At 40.2% G+C, this 20907-nt stretch overlaps 1 protein-coding gene across 7 annotated transcripts in view; it reads left to right on the top strand.

Annotated features, from left to right (window-relative positions):
* The window catches only part of MBNL2 (muscleblind like splicing regulator 2), a 105899-nt gene extending 85521 nt beyond the window's left edge, over positions 1–20378 (top strand). For 5 of the 7 annotated variants that reach the window (XM_084226528.1, XM_084226532.1, XM_084226527.1 and 2 more), the window contains one exon: positions 17413–20378. In XM_084226528.1, coding sequence (XP_084082654.1) covers positions 17413–17540 — 128 coding nt within the window. In that variant the 3' untranslated portion in view covers positions 17541–20378. Of the gene's footprint in view, positions 1–2361; positions 2457–17412 lie in introns of all 7 variants that reach the window. The other 2 variants (XM_084226533.1, XM_084226531.1) reach the window with 1 other exon arrangement.
* The last annotated feature ends 529 nt before the right edge of the window (positions 20379–20907 follow it).

Raw genomic sequence — 20907 nt, 5'->3', positions numbered from 1 at the left:
GTTTGTTAGTGTTTCTATAGCCTCTAGAGGAGGAACTTTTTGTATTCTCTGGGGACTGTTCTTGGGTAAGGTCATTCATAGTCACGCAGGTCCCGCACGGGGCTGCGGTAATTCAGCAGGAATACACGAAGCGTATTCGACCCTGTGTCAAATATGCACGTACCTTGCACTAGTCTCCTTACCTGCTTGCCTTCACCAGCTTGCTGTATGCGCTGCACTGGAAATAGACTGATCTCTTCCTTTCATTTGGCCTTTCCACAAAGGTTAAAGGTGGGCTAGGCACCAAAGGTAAACTGCATGGCAGGTGAGCAGTCGTCCCACAGCATCTCTGAGGTGCGCCGGGAGCCTTCTGCTGGAATGCTACATGCTTGAGGTGTTTAGCTTGGGACTTGTCAAAGTACTGTTTTCTTTGTGTTAAGAATGAGTAGGTTAACATAAAACACAAATGTGGCAAAGCCCCTGCAGCAGAATATTGTCTTAATTCCATTTTCTTTTCCTGCCACGTGTCAAAAATTTGGTGAATGTTGTTTGCGCAACATTGAGCTGTCTGAATTATGCAATGAGTTCTAAAAGTCCCAAATACTGTGGTCTCTAATCACAGATGTTTTTATAATCAAAAACCTGTTGCTGCAAAAGCACTAAGTGAAAGGATAACATTAATAAGTAAAAAAGTTTATGAAGTAGCTTGAATATGCACAGAAACATGCCAAAACCCACACAGTATATGCAGGAGTTTGGTAAGAGCACAATCACCTCTTTGTGTTTAAGCAAAACTGTGAATGACCTTACAGTTTCATTGAACTAACTTACTTCTCTGTGGTTATGCTTGAATCTCACTTTGAATGTTAACTCTAAACAGCTAACCTGTTTCTTCCCTTTATCCACTTTTTTCACCTATCATTGCATGACATGCAGGGTCAGTTTTGTGCATGACACCCGCTACCAGTATTGGTAGGTTCCAAATTTCTTTATTGATCTCTTTTTTTATACTGTATATGATGTATATTCACTTGTTTCAAAAATTCTAGGCGAGATTTAGCCACTGACTAGAATTAAAGGTTCGCTTGTCCTTCTGGTTGACTTTGCAGAGTGTTTAGATTTGTAGATGAAAGCTGCAATTTAGACATGATATCACCTGCTATAACAACTACACTGCAAAAGCATAATACCATGAATTCCAGTCTGCTTTTCAGTTTTCAAAGTTTTATTTCTCTTTATATTTTATATTGTCTAGTACTATAAAATCATAAAATACTGGAAAAAGCCAGCAAATTTCATCGGTGTTTTAAAGTTTCATAGTGGTGTGCCTATTTCTCCTTTGCTGTGTGTTAGAAAGTTTTATCAGCGTTTCCCAGAAATGCCTACTTTGATGCACAGAGGTTCTGTTGAAACTTGTGGTCTGAATCTCACTCCTTCTTTAAATATATTTGCAACCTGAAATTAAGATTTTGGGTGTGCAAAGTGGAAGTCCAATGCCACAGCCTCTAAGACAGAAAAGTAATCTTTCTTCTATTGCCCAATTCAGTGATTTTATTTCTGGGTTTTGGGCCTACTCACATAAACAGTTAAAATATCAAGTCTTTAAAGCATCAAATTAATAATTCCCCTGTGAAGATGCTGATTAAAATTCATTCTTAAAATGAGCAAAAGCACTGTCTTTCACAAAATCAATCTTGCTATTTTAGATCAAACAAAGTAGTATATATATATCAGGATAATTGTTATCATCCCTCTCCTGATTTTTGCCTCAAGCAGATGGTAATTTAACCCTGATAAAGTCGAACAGTTATGCAGTGCTAGTAGGGAAAAACGCATAAATTGGATTATAAAGACAGCGAGTATCTAGCTTACTTCAAAATGAAGATACATGCAAATAATTCACTTTTAATTGTGTTTAAAAATTAAGATGAACATTTAACAGCTTTTTCCCCAGTATAAACCACTGGGGTTTTTTAATAGGATTTTATTTTGATGTGCATTATAGCCATACTGGGAGAAAACAAATTACACATGTAACAATCCGCAGGTAATGGGCTATTTTGGTAAAGGCCTCATTTGCACAAGTAATCTTCTTCTTAGAGACAGCACTTGCATTTTCAGTGGTCCTTACTCTTTTTTTTCTGGGAATCGCCGATTGTGTTGACAACCTTCCTTTAATTGTACTTGTAATAAGCTATTTTCCCTTTTTTTTTATTTCTCCGCCACGCTTTCTCGCTTTGCACTGTGATTGCATGCCATCTGCCGGTTTAACCCATGACGATGGCTTGCCGCTCTTGATATTCACCATGCCAAAAATACCACTTCTCTTACCATAATGCTGCACCCTCCTGTTCATTGCTTCCATGGTTCCCCTCCTGAAAGTACCCATGATGCACAACGCTACGGCCGCCACTGTCTCTGCAGCAACAACTCCTGCAACAAGTGTTCCCTTCGCCGCAACAGCCACAGCAAATCAGGTTTGCTCCTTTTAAAGCTTTCTTTCACAAGATCCTGAACTCTAAATGAGTGCTGAGATTTTTATTTTATTTTTTTTTTAACAAAAAAAATTCTCACAGAGAATTTTTTTTTTTTATTTCTGTGTTTACCCCATCAAATTTTACTTTTATTTTTAAGTCGTTTATAGCAAGTGTTTGTGGGACAGGTTGCACTTATTTAGAGTTAACATTTGTTGCAAATAATGATGTAGCTGTGTTTTGTGTTGCGATGTTTGTACCTAATTATTGTGTAATTAACCCAGCTGGAGTTAGAATCACCGTAGCACTGGACTACTTACAAAAGTCTATTATTAACTCCTAAGTTCAAAAGGAAGATCATCGCAGGTTTCAAACATTCAGGTGTGTTAATCTAGCCTTCTCCATGAGGTGTGGAAGTGACTAATTTGTAAGCATGGAAGCCGTCAAAAAATCACAAGCAGGACAAGGCAGCTGGAAAAAAAATTTGAATGTATTGTGTAAATACTAGTGATCAAAACAGCAATGAAGATATTTATGACTATGCCTGCTTTATATTTGAAAGTGTATCTTTGACCTGGGGGTTATATTTCCCTATGGAAGAGCGCTGATAAAAAGAACCTCAAGGATTATTGTCTGAGGTAGGCTAGGAAAGATGATACTTTCTCCTCTTCTGCAGTTTACGTTAATGGCAGTTTTCCTTTTGGCTGGGTTTCCCCTCCTCCTGTAGGACTAACTCCCAGGGAAGACATAACTATTGCAGCCCAGGGTGTGTAGCTTTGACTACACTTCTGTTGGGGTGGTTCCCACCCCGATGTGCCGAGAGAGGAGTTTGCACAGCAGTTGGGTCACTCTGGATTTTCTCTCGCTCTGGGACCATGCTCAGGCACTTCCACCTGAGATGTATTCCCCTCAGGTTCTGAGAGGTCAGATGGAAAAGCAAACAAGCAGACTTGCTCAGAAGAAACCAAAGGGCTATGTCCCCAGTATCTTTCCTTGTGTTGCTCCTGGACAGACTGACAAGCTGTTGCAGACCCAGCAGAAATGCTGTCCTGTTGGTTCCTTCCCCTCCCCTTGCCAAGGACTTAGAAAGAAATATGTGAAAATGTTTTGCTTAATAATTATATACTAACAGGTTTATTTTTTTTACTGGCATTCCCAAAACTATTGAGGTATCCCATGGAAAAATATAGGTTGCTACAAGAGTTTATTTTTAATAATTTCGGAAAAATATACTACCTCTGAAATACATCCTACTTTCTTAAAGAAATACAAACCAGTCCATTTTCTTTGGGGTTTTTAAGGTTTGTTTGCCAACATTGTGATGTTTTTCCTTCTAGAATTTTCATCAAAAGAGGATTGTTGTTTTGTGCTTACTTTTCTGAGATCTAGCTTGTGAAAAATGCTGGGGTTAAGGATGAAGGTGCAGCAGGCAAATGGTGCATTACACAGTCCTTCCCAGACAGTGTCTACAGCAGAAAATTGTTTGGTGGTATCAGTGTAGTTCTGTGATCTCAAAGTGGTGACAGAGGGACTTGAAGACACTAAGGAGCTAAGAGAAGATGGGATGGTTTGGGGAGAGGTTGAGCCAGGGACTCTGTCCAGCTCAGGAATGCAGCTGGGCAGCTCCACCACCTGCACTCCTGAGTGCCAGAGAGGCTGACTGGGACTGAAGGTAGAATAAATACATGGACGCCTGCAAAGGGACCAGTAAGCAGTTGGGTTTTTTTTAAGTTAATGGGAACACTTTTGTGCAAGTAATGAGCGCCACTGAGAAGACAAAGGTGTGCCTTAATGCTTTTCCTGATCCATCAGGATGGCAGGCAGAGCCCCTTCTTTCCCAGTGCAGATTTTGTTTGCATTGAAGGATTATAGCATTTTAAATTTAACAGGAATTGTAGAAAGTGTCTGTATTTATCTAGTTGCATATATATGTGTGTGTGTGTATACACACAATTCCATGCTGAAATTAATGGATGGTTTAACAGGAGGGTGTGTTTCCACTTGTTTTACTTCAGCCATTTTTAAGTTTGGCATCTAGATCATCTGCTTTTTTGGAAGTCTGTGTTAGGACAGGGAAAATTGCCCTGGAGGGTCTTGCCTCTTTCCCTTGCCTGTAGAATGAATGTAGGTGTGCTACCAAAGCTCTGCACCGCTGCACGTGGAGGAGATGACTCCCACCTCGGGAGCTTATTGACTTCTGCAGCATGGGCCATCACAGTCTTCTTTTTTCTCTCTCCTGTCTTTGTTTTAGTAATTTAAAGTCTCTAAGAGTTACTGTTAAGAAGCCATGTATTTCAAAGGAGGGAATGTAGTAGTATTTCATTCTTCTTTATAAGAGACAAAACTCCAAGTTTTCTGTTTATTTACAACATCCTAAGATTGGAGACAAAGCTACAAATTCAGGAAAGCCCCGCAGTAACTCTGTGGCTCAAATTCTCAGTATTTCTTTAGCCCAAGAAACATAGCAGGAACAGGTTATTAACTTGGTAATTAGCATGACTTTGTTCATGGTCATAGCATTCTTTGTGTCCCCTTGTATGGGTTTAAACTCTCCTGAGTATTTCAGAAAAGGGCTTTTTTTATTCCCAACCAGATAAAATTTCCTTTTCTAGTCGGTGCCTCACTGCTTTACATATCTGCAAGGTACAGTTTCCTCTTTCCAGTGTCTCTACCATAGTTTTTTTACAACCTGCAGCTTTCAGCTTGTCCCATTTCAGGTCCCACAGCTTCTCCTCTCTATTCCAGGCATCAAAAGAAAGTTTCAGCAGGGCTTAATAATTTATCTTAATATCATTTGGTTTAGTATTCTGACCTGGGGAAAGATTGCAGGTCTTCCTGGGACTGAGTGTGATGATCCCAGTGTCTTTGAAGCACAAGTGGAAGGGAAAAGTCAACATCCCAAAAGTTATGGAGTCTCAGCTGATAGCTAATAAAACATAATAACTCCGTTGGGTCCAGTAAATTATTTAGTATGTGCTGTCAGTGTCTATTTTGAAAAAAAAAGTCACTCTGTCTCGTGTCTTCTGTACATCCTTTCTTTTAGAAAATAACAAGAGTAAGAGCTCAAAATACACCTGCATTGGCACACACTGTCAGTCATGCTTGGCATTGTGTGTTCCATGTATGGCACGAGGCACGTGAGAAGACTGTGTAGACTTAAAGGCTTGAATGTACTGTGTACATCTGTGCAGGGTGACACCAGTCAAGAACATATGGAAAAATTGGCATCCCTTGCTTTTTCTGACTTACAAAGGTTAGGTTTTAAAAATAATTTTCTTGCAGTGTAGTTATGAGGGGAAGAGAATTGCTTTGGTGTAGTGATGCAAACAGGATGTTTAGCTGCCAGGCTGTGGTGAGAGGGAGTGCAGGGGAGGGGGACTTAAGGTTTCCAGTGAAAGGTAGCTGGAAAGGTACATGTCCAGGAGCATGACTGCTCAGAGGTAAAAGGTCCTTCCCCTTTTCCTTCTTCTGCTCTTCACAATTGCTCCAGCCATTCCTGCCAGGATGGGGCTTGAAGCCTCAGCTGCTTAACCCCACTTTCAGTTCAGTTGTTTGGGAATGCTGACAGCATTTTCTTGGAGCAAAGTTTGAAACCGTGTGAAATGATGGTGAGAAGCAGCGTTAGGATGTGAATACAGAGGGTTTGGTCCTAGCTCCCTCTAGTGCTTGCCTGTGGATGGTGGTATGGAGGATGTGCTGCTTAAAATATTAATTCATTTTTAAGTCATAATTAAGTCATTGTGTGTGATTATGTACTTCAGAGATCTTTAACAAAGCTTTTGTTACTCCTTCAGCTAGTGGACTAGCAATACTCAAGCAAGCCAGGAAACTGTTGCCTGCTGAGCTTCACTCACAGGTAGAATCATAGAATCATTTAGGTTGGAAAAAAACCCTAAGATCTTAACCCAGGACTGCCAGGTTCACCACTAAACCATGCCCCTAAATGCAGCAGTCTTTTACAAACCTCCAGGGATGGTGACTGCTTTGGGCATGGTTTCAGTGCTTGACAACCCTTTCCATGAAGAAATGTTGCCTAATATCCAATCTAAACCTCCCCTGGTGCAGCTTGAGGTGATTTTCTCTCATCCTATCACTTGTTACTTGGGAGAAGAGACCAATCCCCACCTTGGTGCCACCTCCTTTCAGGGGATTGTAGAGGCAAAGAGCAATATTTACTGACTGTGTTTAGGCTTAGAATGTACAGTGCTGCAATTTCAGGATGATATAAAAGTCATAGATCTTAAGGAAAATTATTTTGGAAGTTTTTTTCTCTTCTTGTTTTGCTGTTTGCTTTATGTGAAAATAGAGGATTAGAAACTTGGGAAAAGATTAGATAGAGCCTATTTGGAGATAAGGATGTTTCTATTAATGGAAATGCAGACAAATGTGACTTCCTCCACCCTACACACCAAAGGTAATTTAACAGAGGATGGTTTATCCTGACATTATTTGAGAGAGATGTTATTCTGGCTTTTGGGGCTGAAGTTCAGTTTTAAATAATGGCAAGCACCTCCTTGTGGGGGCTTTAAATTTCTAAATTAGAAAACCTCACTACTGTTCCCTTTGTATATATTTGTCTTGGTGAGTCCTACAAGGATTAGAAGAGTAGAACTGGGCCCAAAATTAGGACACTTAAGTGTTGGTGTCTAAGTATGGGTGTCTACATGCAAGATACAAGTTTAAGTACCCGTTGTAGTCTGTGAAGTTTGTCAGCCCAGTCAGATGAAATCTGGAGAGTAGCCTGGCTTGTCCTTCAGAAGTCTCACAGGGCTTGGTTCTGTTGCCTAAACATGTGTCTGGTGACATTTGAGATTGTCCTAAGATAACCTTGGAAGTCTGCATTACCCAAGATATTTTCACAAGCTTGGCAGATGTAATACAGGACCTACAGACAAATTTGCACACCTACTTCTGAGCTGGCAGTGGGATGACAGGCAGGAGACATGAGCCCTTAGCCCAAGTGGCACTAAACCCTTGCTGAGAACATGACCCAAGCCTGCAGCTGGTGACCACATGAAGGGATCTCCAGGCTTTGCTGGCTTACTGACTGGGTTGTGTCACCTCAGTGAGTGTGGCAGGGGGCTGAGACACCAGCATTTCTGTGTCCTAATCTGTGTCCTCAGGTTCAGTGAGTGTTTCCATAGTTCATGGTTATTAGAGGACATATACCAAATTCCAAGCAATGTGAGTCTTGCTCACATCGCATCAGTTCAGAACAGTTCATGGCTTTATTTTTTGTACCAATGAAAATGGGCAGAGACTGATAGTATAAAAATAGCATAATAGAGAATGCTGCTCAAAGATGTTATTTTGTGACATTATTCTACTGGCTATATGACCTTTTATCAAGAAGGAAATAGTAAAGAACATATCCAAAAGAAAAATACTTGGAGAGCCTGTGTCTAAAAAGAAATAAAAGATCAACAGGCTGTCTCATGCTAAGGCTTGTGATTATCTGGCACAGCTGCTTTAAATTATGCATCAGCATTTGCACTGAATTAGGTGGCAATTATGCAGATATTAATTATGAAATCATTCAGTAGCCTTCAGTTCTGTCAAAATCTGTTAGAATACAATGAAGCAAAAATAAAAATAGTTATGTTTTGAGTGTCACAAACAAAAGGACAATTAAAATATTTGCCCCAGAATTCAAAAACTAGTTAACATAGTGTAAAATACAAACATGCCAAGCTTTTGGGATTTTGGACACCATGTGTGATGGCTTTGTCAGGACGGAGCAGAGCCAGGACATGCAGCAACAGAGCCCCTCTCCTTGCCAAGGTGCCTGCAAAGGCAGCAGCACTCCCAAGGGAGGCAGATTCTTCTCAGACCAGAACATCTCAGGGGGCACTGACTCGAGGTGATCTCCCCTTCTGCACAAAGCAGACGTGCCAGTTGCTCCCCTGTGCAAATACTCCTTGGTGTCCCCCAGCAGGGCTCCCTCTCCATTCCTCTGGAACCCCAGCAGGCTTCTGGCAGGGCAGAGAGCTGCCCACAGCACTGCTGACAAGGCTTTCACTGTCTCACCTTCCCTTCCTTCCTCATGGAAACCTGAAAAGCAGCAATATGTCGGGGAAATTAATTGAAAAATCTGGTAAATAGTAGGAAATGGACTATTTTTGTTGTTATTTAAAAGCAAGCTTTTGAGAAAGAAGGTGGGAAGTGGAAACAAATGTTATTCACATCCTTAGTGCCAGCATACAAGAACATTACAAATAAGAGCCTATGCAAAATTCATAGAAAATCTTTAATTGCAGTTTCTGAGGGAAGGAGGGAACAGATAGGAAAGCACTTCTGGGAATAATGAGTATCTAAATAGTTTTCATTTTGTTTTAGTTTTTTTTCTGACTGAAAGTTTTGGTCTAAAAATTCCATAAAGTTCCAAGTTAAATGCTCCTATAGAAAATTCCATTCCAAGAACAGAATGAGTGATTTGACTCTGGCTTGGAAAAGTCCAGAAAAGGAGACAGAGGAACAGCTTCCATCCTCAGACACATTATCAGAGGGAATACTTTCAGGGAGCCAGCTCAGAGGAGAACAGTGTTGGGCATCTAGTGAGCCCACCTAAGGACTGACCATCTTGCTTTATACCTGCACCAGGCTGGAGCAACAAACCTAAGTGACCCTTGATCATGAAGAATCATTTCTCTAGAGAAGGTATTTAAATAGCCATAGCTTGTCACAGTAGGAAGGACAAACTTAAACTGCTTGCTGCTTCTTTCATGCTAGACACGCAAGAATCACAAGCCTCGTCTCACTCAAGGTATTTCCTCTGACACAGGTAAGTAGCTGGGACTGACAGACTCAAGAAGTGAGAGTTTCCAATGTTAAAGCCCACAACAAATCTTGAACAGTGTCATGAAAACATTCTTTGAACTGCTTTGAAACAACTGATGGTACAAAACAAGTGGCAAAACTATTTTCTAAGGCACCAGGGAAGCAGAACAGAAAGATTACCCTGGAAAATATAATGAAACTCTATTTTAGTTTCATGCAAACTTTACTGAGTCTTTGTTTTCATAATTTTTTGGCCTCTTAACATAGTATGTTTTTTCTTTGTAGATGATAAAAAGCTCCAGCAGGCTTGTGTATGGAACTTTAGATTGCATGTTCATATACAAGAAACCAGGGGGGAAGAAATAGAAAAATCTCTGCTCTGTTTTGGGGTTTTTTTAGAAATTCTCCCATCATATCCCTCTCCCCTGTATAAGACTAAAACCTGACTTCCTCTGGTATCCTGCTAGATGGCAGTGTCACACAACATCAGCAGTAAGCAAAGGCTTCATTCTTTTATGTAACAAAAATCCAAACAGATTTCCCTTCCCTGTTATAGAAATTTAAAGAAAAAGTGTTGGTGTTTGATATGATAATTTCTTTTTATGTTCTTGCATTCAATTATTCAACACTTTGACAAGTGGAGTAGAAGTCTTTTGAGGCATATATTTGTTAATTTAACATAGGAAATTATTTCTGAGGTCCACTAATTTTGTAGAATTTGGAGGAAAATGAGTTTGTTCCATGCTTTATACACACAGCTCCGTGTGAGTCCAGGTTTTTCCATCATAAAATTTTAACAACACAGAGCAGTGTGGAGCTCCAGATGTGCTTGTCTGGGATCCTGTCCTTTAAAATAATTGCATCTGGACATCTCTGGGTGCTCTAAGTACTTTCCCTTGAATTAAACAAAGATCATATTTTTATCTTGGTGTATGATTTATTGCCTACTAGAAATGCCAGTCTTTGGCTTTGAGTGTGCAGGAGGCTGCACTGGAAACATCTATATATTTAGTTTTGTTGATTGTATATGTTGTGACTTTCAGCTGGACACAAAAATTTGCTAACTTGCCTGATTTCATTTTTGGTGCAATATTGCCTGCCATGGCACACACTGGTATGCATGTCTGTTTATGTGAGAACAATCAGATAAGAAGAAAATTGAGGGAGTGGTAAGTAGTCAAAAGTCAAGAAGGTTAAGGTATCCTCAGAGAAGTTATCAGTATAGTGAGTTTTCTAAAACTGACTCAAGGTCTTACAAGTAACCTTGATGTACATGAATTTGGTCCTTTTCTGTGTTTGAGTTTCGTTCTGGGTGTTGTCTCTTGCTTTGAAGGCAGTCTGAACTGGAGTGCTGGGTTTTGGAGAGGAGGGGTGTCAGAGTGGTGATAACTGCTGAGGAGTCTGCAGACTGCCAGCTGTGCTCTGTTTGCAGTGGTGCCTTGGCCTAAAAAGGATGCTGTATGTGTACTGGCAGCCTCACGCTGCATGATGTGGGCATGCTTGGTGTCTAAAATGAACATGCAAAGCAGGTTTTGTTAAAAAAAAAGGCTGAGTGAGGATGTCAGGGTGGAGAAGTAACACCCCTGCAAGAGAAATATGGGCACTTCCATGGATAATGCACAACTTGTGCTTGGCTTTCACTCATTTGTGCTCTGTGCAAGCCTATTCTGGTAGTTTCTAAAATTCAAGAAGAAGAGGAAAATTACCTATAAGTAGGAAGTAGAAAATACAGATTATTGCAGTAGCTCAGTCCTGCTGGGAGGTAAAATTGAGTGGCTATCCAAATCAGTCACTGTATGGGTGCTCCTAAAATACTACAGCAGTGGTTTTCTCACTTCTATATAGTCTGTCTGCTGCCTCTGCAATGAGTTAAAAATAGATTTTGGTAGAATATATTAGCGTATGTTATGATCAATTTTTAGCACTGCATTATTTATTACTTTAAAGAAGAATAAATAAAGCCAGACTGCTTTCATTTCTAAACCAAGTAATCCTCTGTTTCTCCAGAGCAAGTAATACTTATTAAATCGAACTTAAATATTGTACATTATTACTTGAGTAAATACCTATTGAAGCTCATAAGCAAGCTAAGGAGTTGGCAGCACAAGTGGCTTTGGTCTCTTCTCTCAGGACCTTGTGGCAACTAAATGAGAAAAATGGTGCTGCTGAACCCTTGAACCCTTTGGGGTCCCATAATTGCCTTGAACTTTTTTAGCTCAACATGAAGAGCAGGATTCAGACAAGGTCTTTGTCAGCTTTATGACACTCTGATGGCCAACAGCTTGTGTCTGACGGAATGAAAATGTGCAAGCAGATGTGTCCACTTCAGCATGGACATCTGACCCTCAGCCATTTCCAGAGGCTTATCATCAACATATGGGACAGGCAAAACTGGCACTCAGATTTAGGGAAGAAAAGAGAGGATGGCACAGGGCACCAGAATTAGCATGTGAGGGACTGGGCTATGAGAAAGTCAAGGAAATAGGACCTCCATCCCTCAGGAAACACCTGATGCCCCCATATTAGACCCTGTATGGGCAGGCAGCCATCTGTGGCCCAGACATCTCACTGGCTGTGTTCAAATCAGAGGTCATCTTATTGATGAGAGTAAAGTAGACAAATATATTGGGCCTGAAGTGGATTAATGGAAAAGCAATAAGAGAAAATCCTCCTTCAGCCCTGGATTGAAGAGAGGACCATGGTTAGTGAATAAAACAAAGCACATATCCATTAAATGACAATATGCTGGAAATGAGAACGAGGTTTCAGGGGAGAAGGAGTAGCAAAGGAAAAAGTCCAGGCTGCATTTAATGCAAGCACGAGTTGGAGCTGGCTCAGCTGTCAGTGGTTGAGACAGGGTCAAAACCTGTCCCATGGGACAGTGTTGGTGGGAGTCCTGGTGTGGGCAAATAGAATGTCTGGGATGGTCTCCATGGAGGTGCTGCTGCAGAATTTGTGGGGAAAAGGAGGTGAAAAAGTCCATCTGTAAGGCTAGGTAAAAATTAAATAAGACCAGCCATAACTGATACAATAGGGATTACTTTCAGTAAGTGTCTGAACATTTACTCATCTTTCTCCATGACTAATTAAAAAAAAAAAAAGAAAAGAAAAGAAAAGTTGTTTATTTTGAAGAAAAGGACCAAGGCACACAGTACCACAAGAGAACATTCTAAGAGAAAATGAAAAATAAAGACATGAAGGCATTTCCCAAAGGCATGGGGAAATATAAATAGTCTTGGGTTCCTTGTCATAAGGAAGAAATACTTGGTGTTACTTTTATTTTTAGAAAGAGGGAGAAGTTATGAGACAGCCTGATATGAGCCGGCTGTCTGAAAATATCTGTCATTTTTAATGTATACCCTAGATATATCTGAGCACTCTGCTACTCATGTGAAAAACATGCAAACAGAAAATGTCACTGTGGAAGGGTTCATCTATCCTGACCCAGGTGTTCAAAAGTTAAATACCTTGGTGCAAACTGTTCACCACAGACTCTTTCATTTGGTGGAGGGCAAAAAAGCATCATGAGTTGATAATCTGCCTCATGCTAAAATAAGTTGCCTGAGGTAGCCTAGGAAGATGTAAAATGGGTGACTGGCTGAGGCATTTGTGTCTGAAATGCTCTGAGATAAATCCTGTTTACGAGAAACTCCTGTTCCTACACTGCTTTCCAAATGGAAGGCTGGGCAGACCAGAATGTTTGCTATGTCTGAGTTAATTTTTGGAAGGGTAAGTACTTTGTAATGTAGAGATCAAATACAGTCTTAATGTCTTCTTCAAATAAATTAGGGTTTTTAAAGCACACTGTGTTTTGGAGTAATAATTTCAAAACTTCTGAAAAAGAAACATGTCAGTGGTAGACGCAAAGTCATGTTTTCCACTGATCAACTGTGACAGGTCTTTAGTTGAACAAGAGTTCATGTACACTGAATTCATGCAGAATGGTAAATTTTCTGTATTCATCATTGTATAACAAATCTGGAACTGGAAAATGAATTTAAGTCAGAGACTATAAAGAAGCTTTGTGAATTGTAGTTCAAAACAGAAAATCCCAAGCCAAATACTGTTCTTGTAATTCCTAGAACCTAGTCACGATTCTCTGTAATTTGGTCAATTCCATGAACTGTATCAAGGAAAGCAGTAACCTGGGTGTCAGAAAAGAGTTCACAAAAATGGAATTTCTACTTTAATTTAAAAAGACTTTCAATTTTACTTTGAGGCAGTGACTGATCACAGCCACCTTTGCCAGGTCTGAGGAACTCCCAGATAGATTTATCTGCACTGGTAGTTGGTGAGGAGCTGAAGCCATTGGCAGTAATATCTCTCTTGGTTGTCATTCCCCTGGATGACACTGCAGATCTGTATCACCCTCATGAGCAACCCTGAATTTCGGGATGTTCTGTGTTGCACAAGGGGCTTAATGACCACTATGATCACTCAGAAGTCCTGAAGGTAAAGGTCTAAAAGATGCCATGCTCTGGTAGGAAAGAATATCTTGACATTTAGGAGCTGAAAATGTCACCTCTAAAGAGCTGGAAAAATTTGAGTAGCGAATTTAGAAAGTAGTTTGCAGAAATTTAGGTTCACTCCTTGTGTTACTAGTTTCAGTGAGGGCTGTTAACTGTCATTGGCACAGTGTGAATGATTTTAATCTAAAGGGTAGACAGCTTTCTGACACTTCAAACATGTACCAAGAAAGAAGATGATGGAGAGTACCTTTGTCTGTGATTACCTCAAAAAAATTCCCTTTTCTGTCATTAAATCTTCTGTACTACTCAAGACTCCAAGCACTTATGCTGGAATTAGTCTTCTTATTAGATCTTTTACTGCAGCAGCAGAAGGTGTGTTTTCTGGCATGTCTGTATCCACACCTGTGGTTCTTAACCATTCACAGCAGGAGCAAATGCATTCCCATGCTTGACCTGTCTTTGTATAATCTTGTTTTTTAGGGTTTTTTCTTATACATGCTATGGTAAAAGTGTCATGACATTGCATCCTATTGCTGTGAAGTATAATGTTATAATAGTACCAGAGCAAATATGACAAGTCATATATATATGCATTTGAGATGTAATTCTTCAAAGAGTAGTGAACATGAACGTGGCTGGACCTATTTACAAGTAACAAGGGGAGTGCAGACTCTGTAGACAGTGCTTGCAGGGATGTCCCCTCTCCAGTACAGCTTCTCCTTTTTCAGCATGCAAGTGATGGAGCAATTAGCAGCGATGCAGACTTAGATAACCTCTGCCTTCCATCACAGTTTATTACTTCATTTGTAGATTAAACAGGAGAGGTTCACAGTGTGTTTTCCATGTAAAGTAGTTTAGCATTTTTTGTTTCTCTGTCAGACACAGTGAAAAAAAAACAGTGGCAAAAAACCCAGTGATGCCTGTGTATGTAGCTGTGGCAGAGTTGTGATATCTTTTGAGAAATAGGGTGTGAGCATGTAATTAAAGACTACAGGAGACGTTTTACACTTTGTGGCTAAGGTTAAAAAAGAAATGTAGCTCCTGAGTTCTGTGATGCTGCACTGGAGAAGCTTGTTCTGAAGGAGAGACTTGAGGGTTTTTTCCTGGGAGGACTCCTACGTGTACTCGAAATAGCTGGGTGCAGCATGCCCTAGTTAGGGCCCTTGTACCAGGGGCGGCACGTCGAGGATGATGTGGTGGGAGCAAGCCAGCTCCACAGCCACTGGCAGCAGGGCAGGCATGCCAGCGAGAGCTCCACCTGCTCCTCTGGCACCTGCAGCCCATAAACAGGACGTGCTTGCACAGAAAAGAAAGTGTTCACATTGTCTTCGCTGTTTTCCTGAGTTTTGACAGGAGGAGAGAAAAGGCAGGAATGGGGACACAGCAGTGAAGTCCTTACCTTGGGCTTTGCCACTCAGCAGGGCTGGGAAGAGAAGGGGTCTGCTCTTTCACATTGCCCAGGACCCCTCTGTCCTGCCTGGCACGCAGCAGGATGAGTGGCACTTGGGTTAATCACAGTGCCAGGAATAGTTCTACCATTTTCCTGAGAAACAGCCTGAGATTAGGCCACCTGCTTTCTCTGTCACACATTTTGGGGGAACTATGAACACTGGTCTTGTGGGGCTGTTTGACCAAAGTAATCTTGGCACAAGGAGCAGTTAACTGTCTCCCTGTACTTGAGGAATAAAAGCTATAGGAAATGCAAGTTTATCCCCTCAGAAGTTGGCAGATGATGTAGTCAGCTGCAGTGTCTGAAATTCTGGGATTTTACTGAGTAAAAAACTTACTAAGTTTCAGGTTATGTCCCATTAAGTGAGACCTTAGGATCCTTTAAATGCACTTGTGTGATTATGGCTAACCCAATGTAGCTAAAGCTGCTTTAATAATTACATTAATGTTGGGTTGTAACATGCTAAAAATACCAGTGCTGAAAATATTGGTCATTTCTTATTTTCAGCATGGCTGCGTTCTTTATACATATTGTCAAATCACCGTGCTGGAGCTGGACCAGGGTTATCACAGACAGGGCTTTATGATTTGAGCAAAGGTATTTCTTTGTTATTTCAAAAGGAAACAGAAGATAGGCGATAAGCTAACAAACTCACAATGGGTGGAAGTTCATTAAAAATATATGTCCTTGTTGTGTGCATGATGTATTTAGATGTTAAGTCCTTTGGAGCAGCAGGTGTTTGTACAGTGTCATTACAACAGGGCCTCACGTGTCACCAGATTTCCAGAGCTGATGGCAATCAAAGGTGGCTTTTTGGCTTGCTGGCAAGGTTGTTGGGGTCAGGGAGATGGTGCCTGTGTACAGAGAGCGAGGCAGTGCAGCTGTGAGGAGCAGTGGGATGATGGGCAGGGGACTGGGACCAGCGCCGGCCACGCAGAGCCGAGTGTGTTTCTTTTCGGTGGTGTGTATGTCAGAGGTAGTATGTTGCTTAAGTTACTTTCCAAACACCTTTTTTTCCCCCCCTTTGAATATAAATATTGCATTAAGCGGTGATCTAGCTTCATAATACACAAGCAGGTCCAAGTGCTGTCATGACTGCCTTGCATACCACCTGCAGATACAGTTAAAAAATATGCCAAGTGCCAAATGAAACGGGAAGAGCAGGCAATACACTCTTAATTCCCTGACTTATGCTTAAGTCTGGAGCACAGGATAGCAATGGTGTGATAAAATATCACACCTCTGCCTTTTGATATCACTTTCACTGAGCCATTTCAGGCAGGTGATGGAAATCTGAACCATTTTCCAATGCTGTGAGCAGGTGGAGTTGGTTGCTGAGCGCACTGTGCATTTAACCTTTGCAATATTGGAAGCACAAGTAAAATACACCTGTAAAATGATTTTTTCACCCTCCATTTGAGACACCATGAAGGCAAAGCAGCAAGGTTAGTGACTAGTTAGGTGCACAGAGGTACCACTATGGTAATCCCCCTGGAATCCTTGCCATAAGGAAGCGTGAGAAAACCTCTCAAGTTCACTGATCTGCAGTTAATTTTTTTAGGGAATAAGCAGCTGCTAGAAGCGCATTGAAAAGATGCTTTATTGCTTTGTGAAAACACCCAGCCCAGTACATCTTTTTGCTTGTTAGTGGCAAGGAGCCCTGCCTCCACCGTTTCCCCTGGTCATTCCTGACTTTCTGGGAGCACAGTGGGAGCTGAGAATCACCCCAGGCACAGATGCTCTTTGAGCTCCTCCAGGACTTGCAGGGCTTCCACCTCCACTGATAGGCAGGGCACTGAGGGTGCACACCCACCTACAGCCAGGCCCTGGATTCAGCACTGCCTTCCAGTGTTTTGACACATAAAGTGCCCCCTCTGTGTGTTCTCATGCACATGTGTGCAGGGGATGACAACCAGGTGTGTGAGACACAAACGCCTCCCAGGCAGCCTGAGGACATGGGATGCTGTCCCACGCGGGATGCTGTCCCACGCGGGATGCTGTCCCACACGGGATGCTGTCCCATTTGGGATGCTGTCCCAGCTGCGATGCTGTCCCAGCTGCGATGCTATCCCACCCAGGACACTGTCCCACACGGGACGCTGTCCCACAAGGGGCGTTATCCCACATGGGGCACTGTCCCACACGGGACCCTGTCCTGTGTGAGCCGTGCCTGAGCCCAGTTATGCCAGCGGGGGCCAGCTGGGCGCGCTGCTGTCCCCGCGTCACCTAAAGGCGCGATCACGCTCTCCCTTTCTCTCCACAGATAATCCTGAAATAGCCGGCAGGAGCGGGACGGAGTGTCACGAAGCCTCCCTGCGGACGGCCAAGCACGGCTACTGTACATACTACCCCGTCTCCTCCTCTCTAGAGTTGCCACAAACTGCATGCTAAGTCAAGAATTTGTTCTTATGGACAAATCAAAAACTCAAAAAAGCTAGTGCTGCTATGTCATATATGAATATTAAATATGGTATGCTTACTATACTCCAACCTAAAATAGTTAACTACCTGATACCAGCTGTGATGTTTCAAGACATAAAGGATAACATTTAGTTTTAAAGATTTTCTAAGCATAGTTTAATTATTGCAATTATTGTCGTTTCTCCATAACTACACCTAACGAAAATGGTCCAGATCAGTTAGTCTCGTGAGATTCCGTGTTTATGAATCTTTCGAGCTCAGCAATAATTAAATTGCATTGACTAAAATCTTTCCCCAGTTGCAGGTTTAATTTTCACCCAAACTATGATTCGGGGTTTTCTTCTCAGTTAAAAAAAAAAAAAAATCTTGGTTTTGCTCCCTTGGTGAGTTGATTCCAAGACAGAGGAGGTGAAACGCAGCCCGGTGTCCTGCACATCATCCTGCCAATCTGATCTTTTTAGCCAGAAGTCCAAAGTAAAGCACAAAGTCTTTAGATGCACATGGTTGGTGTTTGACTTGTATGGAGAAGTTGCATTTGAATCATAGCAGAATAGCAGAAGAAAATTTTAAAAATTTTGCACAGTATGAACTTCATACCCCTTTCAATCCCCAAAAGAACAAAGTCTTGAGAATATTATTTTACGAGTATATTTATAATGTTTTTAAAATAGACTTTGCAGAAGTGCCTAAATTTTGTCACATCAGACTTGATGAAAGCGAGCCTGATGCCAACAGTCAAATCTCATCGGACGTGAATAATCTTTGAAACTCATAGTCAGGTTACCAAAAAGGTCCAAGCTGTTAAGAAGTAATTTCTAGAAGTGTAAAATCAAACAAAACAAACAAAAAAAAAAAAAACCAACAAGACCAAACTAACAAAAGAAAAGGCAAAAAAAAGGCTGTAGATGAAGAGATTGTATGATACTCTAATTTAATTAAAATTCAGTTGAGTCACTGAGACTTCATAGGTGACTTTAATCTAGGCTATTAACTGAACACTAAGAATGTAGAATGAGATTCAGTTTAATAAATCATTACTGTATTTGCATTTTTTTAATTGGATTATAAGATTGTAACCAGATTAGAGTGGAGAAAAATAGTTCTTTTAATTGTTTTCCTTTAAAAACATATTTTATGTCACAAAAGTATGAAGATATCTTTAATACAATTATATACATGTTATATATACATACATACATATATATGGATGAAGCAGATTTTAATGTTGTTTACTTTTTTAAATACTTTGTTGATTTACAAGGTAATTATATATGTATAATTAAAATTTCATTTGTTTGATTTGAAATTTGTTTCAAGCACTATTGTACCAAATATTTCATATTTCACATTTTATATGTTGCACATGTATCACATAAATGACATAGTTTTTAAATTATTGTTTAAAAAAACAAGACAGCTGTTATAAGTGGATATTATGTATAATTGTTTGCAGCATAAGTTTTCTATGTGGACATTACTAGTGATTGCAGTATTTTAACTTAACCTCTTCAGATTGATTGTAAACTATTTTAAACTTTGGCAGCACTGCCTGTTCTGAACGACTGAAGGCACTAACCATATTATTATTTGTCTAGGAAATTATTTTCCAGGCTAAATCTTGTTTGTCCGATGTCTAATTACTATCTATTTATATATAAAGCTGGAGATTTGATCATCCGAAAGAAAAAAAATAATCACAATTTGGTTGTAAAATTAACATAGTGCTTGTAACGTTGCGTTAGTTTAATTTGTGGAAAAATAACGTATCTTAACTTGTTATTTAGCAGTTAAGGTATCACCATTATATACTATTAAAACACTAATATTTGTAGACTTTCTCAGTCATTATAACTAGGTAGTTGACACTGCAACTTGCCTATATCTGTCAAAGTTGTTTTTATTTTTTTATAATAGTTAATTTAGGCATTTGGGTAGCTTATTGTATAATACTAAATGGTAAATTATCCATGTTTAAATATTTTATGTAGATAACTCTTCAAGACATCATTTTGTGTGAACTTTTTATGTTTCAAAATTACTGTTATTCTATGTTTTTTACAATTAATCCAATATTACTATTTTTTGCCCATGGATGACGAAGCTTCAGATACATCAGGTCTTTCATCCAGATAAACTGACAGACAAAAAGAGAAAATGTATTTTTAATAAGAGATCCACTTTCCGACTTTATGACTTTGTAATATTCCTGAAAACTGTACAAGTACAAACCTATGCTAACAGTAAGGAGGCAATTACAGAGATGTGCAAATACGTGTACAACAGATTCTGCATTTTATTTATTTATAAAGTAATTTTATAGACTATTTCAAAATTTGGGAAGATCTAAAACTATTTTTCTGTATAAATATTATTTGCCAAAACTTTGTTTATATTTAAAAAAAAAGTCTAATGAAAATGATTAAATTTTAAATGCTTTGTTTAATTAAAAAAAAATACAACAAGAAATAGAACCCCCCTAAAAGAACCATGAGATGGGCCAACACGGAGACAGTAAATACTGTAGCTGGGACATGGTTTCAAGTGACTTGAGATGTCTCAGTGCTTATTTTCTTCAAAGGATTCAGCACCTCACCAAAATACCTTTTTGTTTGCCTCTCTCATCCAGCATAATTGACGACACCTACAATGAATATTTCAGTAACAGTTAAAAGAAACCCCTCCATTCACTCTTTTCCGGCATATATAATTACTAGTGGTCTGTTAAATAGCCATTCTATTTCTGTTGTGACGTTAAATTCATTCACCCAATGTACAACCACTGAAATAAAAAGAAGCATTTTAAAATGAGAGCGGAGTCAGGGCGATCCTTTCTTGTGGCGGGCTCTGGGAAGAAGGGCCTGGGGTAACAAAAGTTAGGAATCTTTAAAAGGTATTTTTTAAATTTTATTTTTCCCTTGATTGCTTGTTCAGGTAACAAATCCTTAAGTGCAGTCCCCAGGTGCAGGACATGCAGATGCCGGGGTGCAGGCAGGCACTGGTTATCCCAGGGGTTGGCTCACAATTGCCTGACCATTGTGCTGAATTTTTGGTGGGACATCCTCCGCATCTTCTTTTCTTTCCTACATCTTGAAGAGCATTACACCAACAGATAATCCCTGTTATCTGCTAGTTCCTCTGGAGAGAGCAGCATCACAGAGGAGTTGTGTGCCCACGGGCAGGGATTGCATAGCAAACTAGTGACAGAGGAGGGATTAAATTAAACACTCTGGCTGGCAGTTCCATGGTTACTTCACACGGCCTTCTCTGATTTATTTTTTTAAATGCTTTTAAAGAAAAGAAATACAATTCCTGCAGAATCACAAAGAGACTGTGTCGT

This window comes from Fringilla coelebs (assembly GCF_963513975.1).
Source record: "Fringilla coelebs genome assembly, chromosome: 2".
Taxonomy (NCBI): domain Eukaryota; kingdom Metazoa; phylum Chordata; class Aves; order Passeriformes; family Fringillidae; genus Fringilla; species Fringilla coelebs.
The sequence above is the reverse complement of the archived record's forward strand: the minus strand, read 5'-3'. Positions and strand labels throughout refer to the sequence as shown.